The 16,223-nt window shown below is 47.8% G+C and overlaps 1 protein-coding gene across 1 annotated transcript in view; it reads right to left on the bottom strand.

Annotated features, from left to right (window-relative positions):
• KIAA2022 (KIAA2022 ortholog) overlaps nt 1–16,223 on the bottom strand; it is a 101,643-nt gene continuing 85,420 nt past the window's right edge. The window contains exons 3-4 of the mRNA XM_014955276.1: nt 8,094–8,218; nt 1–4,420 (exon numbers count right to left, since the gene is read on the bottom strand). Coding sequence (XP_014810762.1) covers nt 111–4,420; nt 8,094–8,169 — 4,386 coding nt within the window. The 5' untranslated portion in view covers nt 8,170–8,218 and the 3' untranslated portion in view covers nt 1–110. The remainder of the gene's footprint in view (nt 4,421–8,093; nt 8,219–16,223) is intronic.

Here is a 16,223-nt window from a genome sequence, read left to right on the forward strand (position 1 = left end):
TTTTTTTTTTTTCATGCAACTTTTGCTTTCAGGAAGGAAAAAACTGAGGAACAGCGGGCTTAGCAGGTGGGAGGGAGGTTAAGGGGCATTCCAGCCAGTTTGGTGCAGCATTACCTCAGTTTCTCAAAAGCAGCTGTCACGGGGGGGTCCTTGTGGGGCTGTTCGCGGTCCGTTCGCTTTATTTTACAGTTCTCGTCCCTCAGCGATTTGGAACTGGATTTATGCCGGTAGAGTTTTTTATGGGTAGGTCCGTTATTGCCTAAAGTGCTCAGGTTACTATAGTTTTTATCAAAAAAGGGAGTGTGAATGTCCGTGGTGAACCCGGTCGAGCAGTTGGGGCGACCGGGGTCGCCGGTGGCGGTTTTGCCGTTTTTGCTTGAGCCCTTGTTGTTCGACTTGTGGTTCTTCGCCGCCCCCGGCGAGCCGCCGTTCGCCTTCTTCTTCGCCTCTTGGGACGTCCCTGCCAAAATTTTAAGAGTTTTGAGTTTCAGGCTGTTGGACTCCGGCGACCGGAATATGTCTGGAACGCTGTTGTGGCCAACAGGCCCCCACAAGGGCTCGATGGAGGCCATCATAAACCTCTGGACGTCCGCCATGCCCGACGCGATGTTGGACAGGATGTTGGAAGGTTCCTCAAACTCCCTCTGATCGTCGTCCAGGAGGCTGGTGGCGTTGCCCAGGTTGGCTTCCGACCAGCCCGTGCCACCCTCTTTGCCCAGCGCCCAGTCTCCGGAGAGCCCGTTGTGCTTGCCCAGTTTGACCCCGGCCAGGCTGCAATGCTGAGCGCTCTCGCCAAGGCCCTTGGTGGTGGTGGCCACGTTGCTCAGCTGGTTGACCACCCTGCCACCAACGGCCGGAGCCTTCTCACCGTTGACTCCCGCCGCGTTTTTCCCTTTCCTGGTGGATTTGGGCGCCTGCCTGGAGTTTTTCCCTTGGGGCTTATCGGTTCCTTTGTTGGTTTTGGGTGATTTTTTCCGGGTGGCTTTCTGGGAAGAGCTTTGGTTTGTACCCACATTCTTGCTGGATGAACTTTTCCTCTTCGATTTTGACACTTTGCTATTGGTGCTAATTTGACCAGATGGCTCATTAAATGTTGACAAGCATGGACTCTTTTCGAGAAGGCTGACAGAATCTTCATCGTTGAACATATGGAACTGGAACTGGTGATTATTTAAAGCAAACCCATTATCTGCCTGATCCTCGGTCTGCAGGACCCCGCAGTTCCACTTGACCTTCTCGGAGCTGTTGAGGGTGGCCTGGGGGCTCTCCTGAAAGCCCTTCAGGGTGCCCAGAGGCTTGGTGTCAGAGCCAGCTATCTGTGGGGACAGGTTGGGAGTGTCCGGAGGGGACATCTCCGAAAGCGACGACTGGCGGAACTTATCGGGCGTGAAGTTGGAAATGTCTAAAAGGTCCGTGGACTCCTTCAAAGGGGTGATTTCATCTATGCTCTGCTGGATCACTAGCTTGGGACTGCAGTGGGCCAAGAAATCGTCATTAATATCATCCTCGCCGTCCTTTTCACAAGACTTTAAACTTAAAGAACTGTAATTGCTAGAACTAACTGACAATGAACCCACTGAATCAAAACTAATGAGCCTGCCATCATCTGTACTTAGTGTACCTCGTTGGAAATGAAAGCGCCCCTCTCCATTATTAAAATGACATGACTGATAAGAATCATCAGACTGCACTTGTTGGCTATCCGGCATGTAATTTTTTTGGTAGAGCAATTTGCTGCTATTCAGGTTGACTTGAGTGTATCCAGAGGCGGGGAGACCCTCTGCGCCGGGGGCACCCCCTCCGCCGCCCCCGAACTCGCCCGGCAGCCCGGCCGCGTCCCGCAGGTCACCGGGGAAGTCCTGGCGGTTGGTGCCGGCGCCTTTGCCGCCCGGCCACATGCCACCAAAGCTGCTCTGCTCCATCTCCAAGTGGCCAGGGGACTGCTGGAGCTCCGACTCGGAGGGAGGGGAGAGGACGCAGCTCTGCGCCGGCTGCAGAGCCGGGAAGGGCTTTTCTGCCGGGACGATGCTGGGGAGCGGGTGCTGCTGCTGCTCGGAGGGATGCTGGGCGAAGTAGGAGATACTGGCGTTGCTCGACAAATCAGAAGCATCTAACAACGTCTGCAGATACCCTCCGGGAATCAGGGGTACATTGGTGGTGATATTAGCAGATGGCAGAGGCTTGTCTGAAGAGGAGGTGGATGGTAGGAAAGGAGAATTTTTAGCAACCTTATCCTCGTGGCACTCCGGGAGATGGGAGCTGTCTGAAGCACAAGGAACGGTTTCGTCCTTCAGGCGCAGCGCGGAGTCCTGGTTTTCCAGCGCCGGGGAGCCCTCCGCCGTGCCGGGGGCAGCTTTGATCTTCTTGCACTTCAACCTGGCTTCACTTTTGAATTTGATCCTGCGGAGCACTTTCCTCTCCGTCCCCTTGTGCTCCCGCTCCTGCGGTTTGCATTTCACGGCGGCGATGCCCGTGATGTCATTTAGGTGTAATCCGTTGGCACAGCTGGGGGTGGCGATGGCTAACGCCGGCAGCCCTTTCAGGCCCGCGTCCTCTTTACTGCTGCAAGGCTGCTTGTGATCAGAGGAGCAAGAGCCCAGCTTGTTCACTGATTGCTCGATGGCTTTAATTCTTTGAATCCGGTGCCTGTTTGCTAGCTTGCATTTTCGCTTCCGTGGGTGAGGGAGGAACGAAGCATCTGAGCCGTTAAGATAGAAATTCTGCTTGTGGTAGAGAGACGATCTGAGCAAATCCAGCCGGCTCTGCTGCCTCTCCTGCCAGAAGCCCTTCAGTGGGGCCAGCTTTTCGTATTTGCTGAGCAGCTCCTCGTTGAGGGTAACAGTTGTCTCGTTGGCATCCACTTTGCTGAGCTTCACCAGCATATGCTTCTCCCCTTTAAACCTGTTAATGATGATGTACTTGATGATAACGGGGGGCTCCTTGCGAGAGACTTTTCGCCGTTTCTTGGGGCACCACTCGTCGTCGTCCTCTTCCTTGGGGCCGTCCGGGAGCCACTCCTTCTTGTCCAGGATCTTCTCGTTCTCGATGGAGTCCACATCGTACAGGTAGTCGTCGCTGTATCGCACTTTCCTCTTCGCCCTCAACCCGTAGTTCTGCTGGATGAAGGAGCTGGAGTGGTCCCGGGACAGGTACCGGCTGCAGTCCTTGATGTCCCGCAGCACGTCGAAGGAGGACTCCGTGCAGGTGCTGTCGTCGCTGAACTCCCCGGAGTCCTCCGTGGAATTCACCGAGTCCAAGAAGTGGCTCCTCTTGGAGCCCACGTACTGCACCATCTCCGTGCTGTTGCAAGATTTATTTAAGGCAGCTTTCTCCTCCTCCTCGCCCTCCTCTTCCTCGCCGTCCTCCTCCTCCTCCCCCCAGATGATGCCTTCCTCAGATTTGAACTGCGAGGGGTCGGTGGCACCGCCGGGCCCCCTTTTCAGGGTGCTCCTGCTGTCCCTTTTGGTGCAGTTGCTGAACACGCTGGGGAAGAAGTTGAACTGGGCGTCCTCCTGTAGGGTGGTGGTCTTCTCCCGCACGTTGTCCTGGAAAGATTCGTATCTAATCTTTAGGGAGCAGACATCGCTTCCCAAGGTGGAATCGTCGTCATCGAACATGTAATTATCCACGTCTTCCTCGGAAAACAGATTTACAGAAAGCTCATTTTTGGAGCAGAGGTCAAGCAGCTCAATTTTACTTTCACTAATGAAAGATTCAAAATAGCCCCATTCCTGGTTGGGATTTGTTAGTAAAGGTTCCTCACCATTGCATTTGTCTAATAGTAATCCCTCGTAATAATTTTTCTGAGTGGGGTCCTCTGAATCACTGTCAGATTTTTCTGCATCTCTTTTGTCCGCTGCCCTCGATTTATGCATAGGGAAGCTTAAAAGCTGGTCTGAAAGCAGTTGATCCCCATATCTCATGGTTTCTCCTGTGCTCATGCAGTGAATCCCTATATCAGAGACCGAACAGGTGTCATAATCCCTATTTATATCCCCCACTTTCAAGCTTATTCCCGGCTCCGCATCAATGCCGTCCTTTGATTCAATAAAACAGCCCAGACAGGTCCGGCTCGGCTGCATCAAGCAGTCGCCCGTCAGCGCCGACATCCCTCCGGGCTCCATCATGGTGAAGGGAGCCTTCTCGCAGTCGCCCGGCAGCGACCAGGAGCTCATGCCCTTCGTCACGCAGGAGGTGAGGGAGATGGCGTGGGCGGAGGAGTCATCCGAGGGGTGCTCGGGGACATCTGTCAGCCTCAGGGGCGACGGGGGGCTCAGCAGACAGGGCTTCTTCGAAGTCAGGGGAGGCAGCGCCCGGTGACACGCGTGGTTTTCCTTCTGAGCCGTGGTCAGGGCCGAGAAGGTGACCGCGGCCTCGGCGGCGGTGCAAGGCCTCTCGTCGCCATCCAGGGAGTGCGGCTCTGGGAGGGAGGGAGGGAGGGAAGGGAAAGGGAGGGAAGAAAGGAAAAAAGAGAGAGGGTTTACAAGCCTTGCAGTTCTGCCGGGGCTCGCCACCCCGCTCCCCTCCTCCCCAGGGCTCGGGGGGTGACTTTTCCCCACCGCTCCTTCGGGACGTGGCAAAGGCCCTTCCTGCGGGAGCGTGATCCTTCCCTTCTGGATCTCATTAACGCCGTGATGTGCAAGGAAGGGAGAGGTAAACACTCTCCCCCCCCCTGCAGCCAGCTGGAAGAGGTACAAGAGTACGTTTGAAAAACCAAAACCATCCGTTCTTTCCTCCTCATATACATACCGTTACCTGGATACTGCCTTTCAAACCTGACAAGGTTATTAAAAAAACAAAACAAGCCTAATAAAAAATGTTCCCATTAACATGGAAAAAATTAATGGAAAAATAAGATTCTTAAAGAAACAAAGCATCCCCCCTGCGGTGTCTTGCAGCTTAAACATACCTGAATGGCATTACGGCTCGAGAGTCACAAAGTTAGGGCTGTTTTTAAAAGCCTGATAGTCTTTTTGTCACTGTCCAGGCCAAGGGAAAGCAGAAGGTAACACAGAGTTTAAAGCAATTATTCTTAGAATTATTGTGGGTTTTACCATTCTTCCCTAATCTCTAAAAATGTCTTTTTAAATAATGTAAGGATTTTTTTTTTAACCTTCAGGCTTTTTATTTTTACCTCGTTGCGCTCTTTTATGGCAGAATAAAGTTATGAATATACTTTTATCTGACTCCTGGCTCAGCGGACGGCATGACCCTTGAAATTTAAATACGATGCCTTTTCATCCATGAACACGCTCTGATATCTCTGCATTAAAAAATAAAATAAAATAATATACCAGTGTGGGCATTCACACCAGCTGGAATCCTCGGCCGAGTCGGGGCTGAGCCGGGTGCTTTTGTGGTGTCTCACATCTTACCTTTTCGGTGGCTCCGCTGAAGGCTGAGGGGGCAAGAGTGGGAGCAGAGCGGGCTTTCTGAGGAGGGAAAAGCGCTTTAAAATGCAGCTGGAGCACCAGGCTGTCACGAGAAATGGGGCATCTGAAGGGATGTGGCACCTCCACGGCTGCCGCGACCCTCCACGACCAAGTGGTTTTATTAAAAACCCATAGAAAAGCACCGATGCCAACCGGCATCAGGGAAGGCTCGTGTGGGCATGGGTACCACCACCTGGGTAATATGAAAAGGGAGCGGGACGCAATGCCGAGCCTAAAAGGTCAAAATCCCCCTGATTTTGTCACCCCAAAAGCTCCCAGCAGGTTTGTGCTACGGGGGGACCTCAGGGATGGAGCCACCGGTGGAGCCTCAAGCCCGTCCAAGCGAGCTCAGCCCGAGCCTCGCAGCGCCCTAAGGACTTCAAACCAACTTCCCCAACACTGTACAAATCAGAGCAGAAGTGCAAGGTGAGGTCTGTCAACATCTTCAACACACGTGGCTTGGAAAAGACCAGGCTGACTCGCTTGGAAGCTGTGCTGCTTCCCTTCCCGCAAAAAGGGTTAATAAATAAATAAATAAATAAATAAATAAAGCTGATTTTTGAGTCCCTCCCACCAGTTTTCAGATCAGAAATGCAGAGGTGGTATCTTTTTCCTTAAGCACCAAAACAAATTAACCAGTGCAGTTCCACTTCAGGAGCAAAATAAAATCAAAATCAGCTTGGGGCTGACAGGAAGCATGGAAAATTTGAGGATAAAAGAAAAATGCCTGTGAATGCTGTAAGACTCAAAAAAGCGGGGGGAGATAGAAAGCTGGGATTCAATCTCAAACGCTGCATTCAATACACAGAGATGCCATTATATAAAATAAACTCTGAGTGTTCCTTTAGGTTTATACTTGTGTAAGTGAACTTAACTCCTGTGAAATACAAATGCCAAAACTTGATTTTTCTAGGGCTGGTATCATCCTAAAATCAGGCGCACGTTCAATTGATGCTCTAAAGTAAACAATGCTCAAAAAAAACATGCTTAAAAAAAGAAAACGCTGGAGAAACAGCACCACCTTTCCTGGTTTAACTCAACAACCATCCAAAAGCACATGGGCAGCCTGAGCGGAAAAATCTGGAAGCATCTTGCTGGGAATCGGGGAGACCAGTCCCAAACTGGGCAATGCATCCCTTTATATTTGGGGTGAGAGGAGGCAAAAAGCATCAGCCCCATCCCCAAGTGCCATCGACGGGGCGGTGGTGGCACCAGAGCCACTCGCTGGCTCACCGCTTCGGATTCAGCAGCAACTCCTACACAGCAATATTTAATTAAAGTGCTTTTAAAGCCCTGTTTAATTGAATTCCATGGAAGTGGTATCAGATTCTAGAAAACACCCATCTCTACTGAGCAGGTAAGCACTGATTTTATTGCCTATTAGATTAGAGGAGGGGACCATGGCTAGAAAATCTCCTTGTAGCTCCAGCAGCTGTGGCTTGACCATCCATGGTCATGAAGGAGATGGGCTGACAAAGATAGATACCTCCAAAATTACACGGAAGGAGCAAGAACAAGCATACGCTCCACCTGCCACCAGCACGTGTTGTGGGGTCCCCACAGGGACCCCCATGGCTGGAGTCACTCCAGGTTTTCGGTAACGAACAAGAGGAACATTTGTCTCTATGCACCTTGTTTTGAGACAACAGAAGGATCTGAACTTACAAGACATCAGAGGACCAAGCCCTTGATATCTAATAGGGTCAAAATTATATCTAAATAAGTATCTATCTATCTCTCTCTCTCAAGATTTATAGGTGAATACAAAATGTAAAAAGCCATGAAATTAAACATAAAAACATGGTGAAGAATGAAAATGTCAAGTTCTGTCTCAACACTGGACTAGCAATTACTGTGGCTAGTGACTAAAGTCCAAACGACTTGAGAAAACGCTCAGAGGGATATTTATTTCAATCAGGTTTTCAGGCAGCAGAACCCTGTTACTCCTAATCAATTATTGCCTTTGAAAGCAAGTATGGAATCGATTAAACAGATACAGACAAAGGTAGGTGTTTTGGGCCGGCTGCTGGAAGGGGCTGATCCTTCCCCACCAATGTCGATGGAAGCTGGAATGACTTCGTGGCTCCCAGGAGCACGACTGTGGCCAGCAGCACCAGTGGCCAGGGAATCCCACCAGCTGGCCAACGGGCTATACAGAAAAGTCAATAACAAGCTCACAAGTCCGGCCTTCCTTTTCCATGGGTGCTAATCCGGGTTTGTTTCTTCTACCCAACCTCTAATTTTTCCCCAGTTCGTAGGGACTTAGCATCCTTCAGTCCAATTTTGCTGAAATTGGCTAGTGTGTTCACCAGTAATTGAGAAGAGAGGGAAAGATTCCCAACAGACAGAGGGGCTACATGGTCTTCTACAGCTTTTTTCCCCTAAGAAACCACACTAAAATCCATAATTCAACCTGCACGTGCACACAAACATTTCCAACCATGCATATGCATGGGCAAAAGCAGTACTTGTTAAGACCTAAAAAGGTGTAGATTCATAGCTGGAGTGACATCTGCGCAGAAAATACACATTTACCCTATTGCTCCACATGGCAGAGATACCTGCAAACTGCTAAAATTAAATACACGAAAGGAATTAGGAAAATAAGTTGGCTTGCAAAGTTGTCGCTGCTCCCTCATGTACTGTAATTAAGTTCCTTACCATTTTCTTTCACCCCATTAATCAGGATAGTTTCTTGGTCTTCTGAGGCACAATCCTGCTCTTGTTGGTCATCCATCAATTTAACCTCTTTCTGTTCACTCCATGCCCCACTGCATCTGGCCAACCTGCACATTTCCAGAAACATAACCACAGTCAGTACAATTCCCAGAATCAGCTCAAGGAACCGTGAATAAAAAATAACAACAATAAAAAAAAAAAAAACAACCCACACAACGTCACGTGCTGCCCTTACCCTGCTCAAAAGGAGAAATACTATTTATTTAGGCCATCTTATTTTCACTTTTCCACTCTGAAAGCCCAGTCCAATGTATTTCGGCAAGGTTAAAATGCTATATATCATCATTTCCTTCCCCAAAGTCCTTCTTTAGAAGGTGGAATGGTGCCCTGCACCTCTGCTGCACCCTTTGCATCGACCAAAACTGCTTTGCAAAAGCAGCTTAAGCGTTGTTACCTCCACAGGTGAGCAGAGACATACAGAGGAGAGGACTCGCCCCAGTTCAGACAACAGCAACTCTGCGTTGGAGTTGGAGGAGAAACGCAGATATCCCGAGTGAGAACTGCTCGCCCTACCTACCAGGCACCACTCTCATCTTCCAAGTGCTGGCAGGTATGAAAAACACCCCAAAAAAGCACTTTTGGAAAAAAAAAAACCTCAAGTCTCATTCTTCACTCAAAACACGTCTTCATCATGAGAGCTCCTTCCTTGGAAGCCTTGTTCCCCAGCCACCTACCACCACCCTCATGGTCCTGTTCACCTCGGTTGTATGACCATCAGTCGAGGCTGACTGGACTTGGTGGTACATCTCCAAAGCAACAAAACCGAGATCAGAATCAGGCCCAGATTTTCTCCCTTCCTCTGCTGAAGATCCCCCCGTGTTAAAACGATCACCTGCTGATGGAGAGACACATCCCCGGGCACGGGTGGCACAGGACAACCCTCACTGCTGATGGACAGAATTTCACCTCTTTGACTGTGAATTCAAGTTAGAATCTACTTTTCAATCAAGTCAAATCAAACTATTTTAGAATCAAATTTCCTTTTGGCAACTTGAACTCAACTGTTTTCTCTCCCATAGAACAGGTACTAGATTGAAGTGTTGTTTTAGGTGCTTTTTGTGTTTTTTGTTTGGTTTAGTGGTGTGTTGTTTTTTTTTTTTTAAAATCAACATTTGTTAATGTCTGATCTTCCCACAGCATTCACTGCCCTGGGTTCAGCAGCCAAACTTCATTCATATTCAGATTTGCGGCGGAGTCCTCCTAATTAATGTGAAATCTTTACAACCCTCTTAGTAAGTGAAACCTTCACTGAACTTAAAGATGTTGTGACACCCGGAGTAAGATAAGAATAACAAGCATCAGTAACTCAATTCCTTTGCATATTTAGAGGAATATTTAACTAACCCTGAGAGTTTTACTTTGATGCAAATCCCTATTTCAAAGCTCTCCAAAGGCTGCAGAAGGAGCCCTCCCACCAGCACCCGCACCCTCCCCACCACCCCGGGCTCCCACCGCGGTGGAGAAAAGCTCCAGCCCAAGCATTGCTGTGACGGGAGGGACTGGAAACTCCAAAGCACACATGGATCAGGCATCCTCGGGAGTTATTTCCATACAACTTGAAGAAGATTAGCTTCTAAGAGTGAAAGCTGATCTGCGTCTTCCAGTAACGGTCTACAGCTCCATGCCTCCTTGATATCTCCTGTCTATTAAATGGATCTTCACTTATAGAAATATTAAAAAATTAAGATTAAAAAATAGCAATTAATGACAACGCTAATAAAATATTTAAAGCCTCAGGAGACCAGAGAACCACTACTGGCCCCACATATGGGCCAAGGTGACTTCTGGGGAGGAAGCTGTGGGCTCCCTGAGGAAGCTCTGGGAGAAGGAGATGCTGAGTTGAGTAAGGAGCTCCAGTAGATTGTGACCTGGTAGATGTGTTTTCCACACCCTCGTGGTTTGCCAGGAGGGAGAGAAATGTCCAAAAAGCTTCCATTTCAATGAGCCGTGGGCAGGAAGGGCTGGAGGACAGAGCGTTTGGCTGTGCACATTTACAGATCTGAACCTGCTGCTCACTTCACCGCGCTCAGGGTGGTTGATGGAACCATCATCTTCACCGTACAGAAGGTTATAATCAACATCCCTGTATACTCTGATCTCCACCGTCTTCCTGAAGTGCAGAGGTGATGCTCTGATAGAGGCTTATCCCTGCAGGGTCACCAGCAGATGCCAAGTAAAAGGGGAGAGGTCCTGTCATCACACCTCACTTGCGACTATCTGCAGCTGAGGGGCTTCAGCGTTCAGAGACTACACCTGCAATTTATTCCATTAATTTCCCTAATTATTTTCAACCTTGTTGCTGCTGGTGGCCTCCTCAGCACCTTGCGGTAACGAGCGTGGCAGCTTCAGAAATAGACCTGCTTTTGTTGGGTTTGAACCTGCTGTCCTCCAAAGGATGGGCCATGCCTTCTCGCAGAAATATAGCCTCAGCCCTAGAAAGGACTTGGAATATGACCATCATTTACATATGCAATAATATTTCAATATTATTTAAATATATAACAATATATGTAGGAAGTCAAATCAGGATACTACTGAGCTCCTTCTCACTGTTCAGTGTTCAACCCAGAGGAACCAGGTTGAGGGGTAAGAGCTGATGGGGGGGTTGCTGTAGAAGTCTTTGTCTTGCGAGTCAGGTCTTCGCTTCACCAGCACGAGAAGCATCCTCTCTGCATGGCTTTGCTCACCTGATTTTGGGGTGTACTGGTCTGTAGCCATTTGGTGTAAAATGCCACAGGTGGCCTGTTTTTGACCGGTAACACAATCACAGCCGTATTAAAGTAATGGCTTGCAATGAATAAAACATAGGACAGAAGCAGAAACAATAATTCTCCAATAATGTAAATTTGTCACTTCCAGCACACAAAACATCTCCAGAGAAAAAATAACAACACGGACATAAAACACTAGCGAGCTCACTGAGAAAGATCTCCAGCATTTTAATGAAGGCATCACCCTATTAGGGCTGGGATTTCCACCGGAGGAGGGAGGAGCAGGGTCTGACACGTGGGTTACTTCTTGTTCTTGCTGTTTGGGGAGCCCATGGTTTGGCTGCAGTTTGCAAAGAAGTACATGAGGGAGCCTTCTGCCTTTCCTTACTTCCAAGAGATGCCCAATGGGCAACCTTCAAGGAGAAAGCAGGGCTCCTTTGGGCAGCAGACCAAGGCAGCAAGCAATGGGCAAGCAGGCAGCTGAGCAAATGGAAGCAGAAAATGAGAGCTTCTAGGTAGGGAAACCTGTGGGACTTTTACTGTCCTGTTAATTATTTTTTGGGATGTGTGTGGATAAGGGGTGGGGAAGCGCAGGAGGGACGTTTCCAGTGGATGGGATCCAAAGGCTGGAGAAGACAATGAAAGTGATGAAATGCAGGAAGGAAGAGGATGTGCCTGCGGGAGCACGGTAACTTGGAGAGCAGAGCTGAGCTCCAGAAACAAGCTGGAAAGAACTGAGGGGGGATCTTCACACAGGGTTGGAGAGAGATGAAGTGCAAATGAGACAGACAATCTGAAGTTTGCAGAGACCTGCTGAACAAGAGGACCTCTGGGGGGGCCCAGGTGGCCATGAAGGGTCAGATCCCAGGAGGGACAGGGAGAAACACCAGCCGCTGTGAAAGAAAAGCTGACAAAGGGGCTGGACGCAATGCAGAACAAGAAGAAACCAAAGACTGGGAATAACAAAGAGGAGAAGAAAAGCTGGGTCCCTGGGAAGAAAAACTAAACTGAGAGAGGTCTGGGGCATAAAGGCGATGGGCACAAAATACACCGGGAAGCAGGAGAGCACAGAACACAGAGCCATCAGCAGACAGAAGAATAAAAAGGAGAGAATATGGATTTCAGACAGCTTCGGGCCATTGAAGAGATACACAACTGGGGTCACGCTGTTAGGAAGAACCGACAGGAGGAAAATCAGTCACCAGCTTGAAGTTTATGAGCTTGACTGGAGCCAGAGTGGATGGAGGAAGAGGATGGCAGGCATAAGACGCGGAGTGAGATGAAGTCCAGGTCTCTGGAGGAGGAGGGCAGGAGTACAGCTTGGCAAGGCTGTGTTTCAAGGACGGTCACCAGGGGCTCAGTTGTAGGGAAGAATTCAAAAGGACTTTTCTTGATTGCACCACATACTTTGGGGCAGTGGTCTGCTAAGATCACAGCTGGCATGACAGAGAAAGATACAGGCTATGAAAGGAGATCAAAGGGAAGAAGTCACAGAGAGCAAGCACTGGAGCTAAAAAACAATCCAACTAGTTTTAAGCACAAGATGGACAAATTAATGGACAGAAGGACAGGATGCAGTTGCCCGTGACAGCAGTACACAGGACTCGGTGACCTGGAGAAATCCCTTGCAGCCCTATGACTCGTGTCAGGTGAAAGACTGTGAGTGCCTCAAAAAAACCCTCAGGATCACAGCTGAGAAAACTCTCCATTCCTCATGGTTCCTGTCAATTTTCCCACTGCTGGTGCTAATGGGGTTGTAAAAAAGCCATTAGCGACTAGATCGCACGCACAAGTCTGGAAGAATAAGAACAGCACCCAAAACGGGCCCTCCACTGGAAACCTCCCGTTGCCTTGTGAGCAGGAGTCCTCAGCCCAGATGGCCAAGTAACCCAAAGCACTTTTTTATTCTGTTTTAAAAACCCACATGATCCTTGAGAAGTTTTATGGGCGTTGGAATTGCTGGAGCGGAGGTGGACATGGTCAGAGAAGGAAAGCACATGTCCCAGCTGAGGCCCCACCAGCTCCCTCTGCTCCCAGCCATAGTTAGAGGCAAGATTCTGGTAGAACATCCCTTCAACAGTTCTTTGGAGTAAAACCAGATTATTTCTTTTCCTATAAATTCAACAGGATATGCAAAGCAACAGCAACAGGAGCAATGCTCCCTATAGCAAATGAAATGGAGGGGTGTCAGTTATTTATCCAGAACAGGAAGAAACGCCCAAATTGCAAAGCTAAAACATCTGGACACGTTTCCACATTCATCTCCAGTCACACAAATGATGGGCCTTATGTTCACTTAAAACTGGCACTGTTTTGTACAGCTTGGATTTAAGCACATTCCTACTAACATTAATTTTACAAAGGCGAAGGGGGAACCACCACCAATTCGTACAACCACGAGGGAAAAATGCATCTGCTCAATGCCTGGCCTCTACAAAGAAAGCAACAAATGGCTTTGCTTCCTTCTCAGCAAGAAAATGCCTGTTTTCCCCAGTATTGAAGGCAACCACCCTGAATGGATGTTTATGAAGTGTAGGGGACCATCACCTTGCTGCTGTTGGAAGTGTCAGAAGGAGAGGACATGCCCTTCAGCCTCCCCAGCTGGAGAGCCCTGCTTGCCCACATGCTGACATGAGAAGAAATTCCCAAGAAATTGTGCTGAGGGACCTGCTGGAGAGTTTTCCTCCCCCCGAGAGGACTCTCTGCAGACTCTTGCTTGGGAAGCAGCAGTGATTTGGCTCGTGGCATTTTCCAGCAGAAGCAGGGATGGTCACAACGATGCCCTGGAAGAACTTAGAAAGAATAACCCAGCCAGAAAGCCATGAATACCACACAATCCAGTGCTTGGCCACTTATATATATACATATATGTGTGTATATATATATATATGTGTGTATCTTCACAGCTAGTTGAACATCTCCTCGTTTATATTTCCTGGGCACCACTATTATTCTGTTGAAGCTTCATACTCTCCTCCCAAGCAGAGGAGAAAAAACAATCTACCAGGTAAAAATAACCAGCCTACGAGACTGCCTGAAAGCCCACCTACACATAGGGGAATGGTATTAGATGGACTAGATTATGGGTTAGCAATAGCTGTTCCGTAATTAAAGTTGCAAGAGTGTTTCGGCTTGAAGCTGAATAAACAAAAGGTCGCCAGCACCCAGACAAAACCCAGCGTCCCAGTTTCTATTTACACACAGCTTTTACATACCGAGCGCTTGTGTTTGTTGTAGATGATGAGGGTAGATGGAGAGGGAGTATCCAAAGTGAAGGAAAATCTTTTTTTATGGAGAAGTGGGGGAAGAAAGCGAAGATGTGGCTTTTTTTTTTTTCCTGCAGAGTTGTGAATAAGCGCAGGTGTTCTATATATGCAGTTGTATCTTTCAAAAAAAAAAAGGAGCTTTAGAGAAATTAATTACATGTCAGAGCCTCTGACAGGTCTTTTAAGAATTATGATACTTTTGAATGAAAACATTATATACTTAAAAAGAAATACCATGTAAATGTCTCTGAGATATTTACATTCAGTGGAGTAATAGTAGAAAAGAATTCAGCTCTATCCGCGGTACGAACGGATGCTGAACATGCCGTGCTCTTCCTAACAACGTCGTCTCCTGCCCTGGCAGGACTTCATTAACTCTCCTGCAGGAGCACAAAAGAGAGTCCAGGGGCAGCGAGACCTCTACAGAGGAAAATACCCGACTGGTTTCCTATTAGGTTTTGGGTTTTGTTTTTTTTCTCCTTTTTTTCCTTTCAGCTCTAACAAGACGTGGGCAGGACACAGGACAAAGAACTTCCCGTGGAGAAAGCGTGGTGGGCAGTGGTCCCACCACATGCCGAGAGCCGGTGCAGTGAGGCCAGGCTCAGCCTTCGCTGACCTGAAGGATGCTGTTTTCCTACCACATTCTAAAATTCCCACATCCCTTTCATTCCAGGGATTCCACTTGATTCTTGTTTTTTTCACTAGAATTTGATAACTGGTGGGTGAAGTGATAAAAATTTCCACTTGCCAGCAGATGGGGATGTATTTTACCACTAAGTATCTAAAATGAGGTTCTCTAGAAGTACCTCTCTGAGTAAACTTGTTTTTCCAAGAATTTACATTTTTATTTAGGCCCAGGGTTTTCAATTTTGCTCAGCACCATGAGAAGAAAAAAAATACAGAGTACATGAATTTTCCAGAATAACAGGGTTGGAAAGACCAAGCTCATAAGGAAATGTACAGTCCAAAACCATCCTCCCACTCTGCCCATCATAGAGTGCTTCTCCAGTCAAAAGGGATGTTGGACTTACACATTCTGGTTTAAATAGTAGTTTCACAGGAAAATCTCATGGGGAAATCATATCTCCCAGCAGCTCCCTAGGGTTTTCCTACCAATGATGGTGAACACGTGGGAGAAAAGGCCAAGTGAAAGAGAAATAGAAAACAAAGAAGGCCTTTGTGGGTCAATCCCAGCAGCGAGACATCTAAAACCCTTCAAGAAGTTAAGGTTTGATAGAGCCAACGTTAGCTCAGAATAGGTTTGGCAACCTAGGTATAAATACAGATAAAAGCCTCCAATTAGGAATAAATCTGGGGGAAAGAAATGAAGTTGATAAAAAAAAAAAAGAGCTTGCCGAGAAAATGGAGAACACAAAACCCATGAAAGGAAGAAACAATTTAAGAACTAGTGTGTTCCCAGAAGGTGTAAAGGATGGATGGCTTGTTAATATTCATAGCAAGCCTCCACTTCTTTCTCAGCTGAAAGCAGATGCAACAATTATAGCAGAGCCCGAGCCCCAACTCCAGCAGACCCCGAGATATGATATTAAGAGCAGACTATTTTAGAGCCCACTCTGAAATAAATGACAGTTTCTGACCTTACTCTGGGAGGACATAAGGTGCAAGTGTTTCAAGACCTGTCACAAACAACTTTAAGGAAAAAGGAAGGAAGTGAACAAAATTATAGCCTTCCTGACAAAGCACACGTAAAATACAGAAGGAGCTTTCTCTGTAAATGTATTCTCACACATCAAGAACAGCAGTATATCATAAAGGGAAAAAGGTGGCAATTAAAATCCTTGAGAAGCTGAAACGCATGAGGGAATGTCTGAAATATGGCGTATTTCAGCAGAATACTGTACTCGACCAGGGAAAGGATAGCAGCGAAACACAAAAGACCAAAATGTACCAAAATGCAAAGAAAGAGAGTGAAGAATCATTTCACTAGGGGTGTGAGAAGGGGCAGTAACTGGGGAGAAGGGGAACCTTGCAGGGAAAAAAAAAAGTCCAAGTAGTAATGCAGAGAACAGAGAGACCAAGAAAAGAGGGGGGGAAAAAGATGGTCTAAATCCAAC

The sequence above is a fragment of the Calidris pugnax genome, unplaced genomic scaffold (assembly GCF_001431845.1).
Source record: "Calidris pugnax isolate Ruff unplaced genomic scaffold, ASM143184v1 scaffold38, whole genome shotgun sequence".
In the NCBI taxonomy this organism is placed as follows: domain Eukaryota; kingdom Metazoa; phylum Chordata; class Aves; order Charadriiformes; family Scolopacidae; genus Calidris; species Calidris pugnax.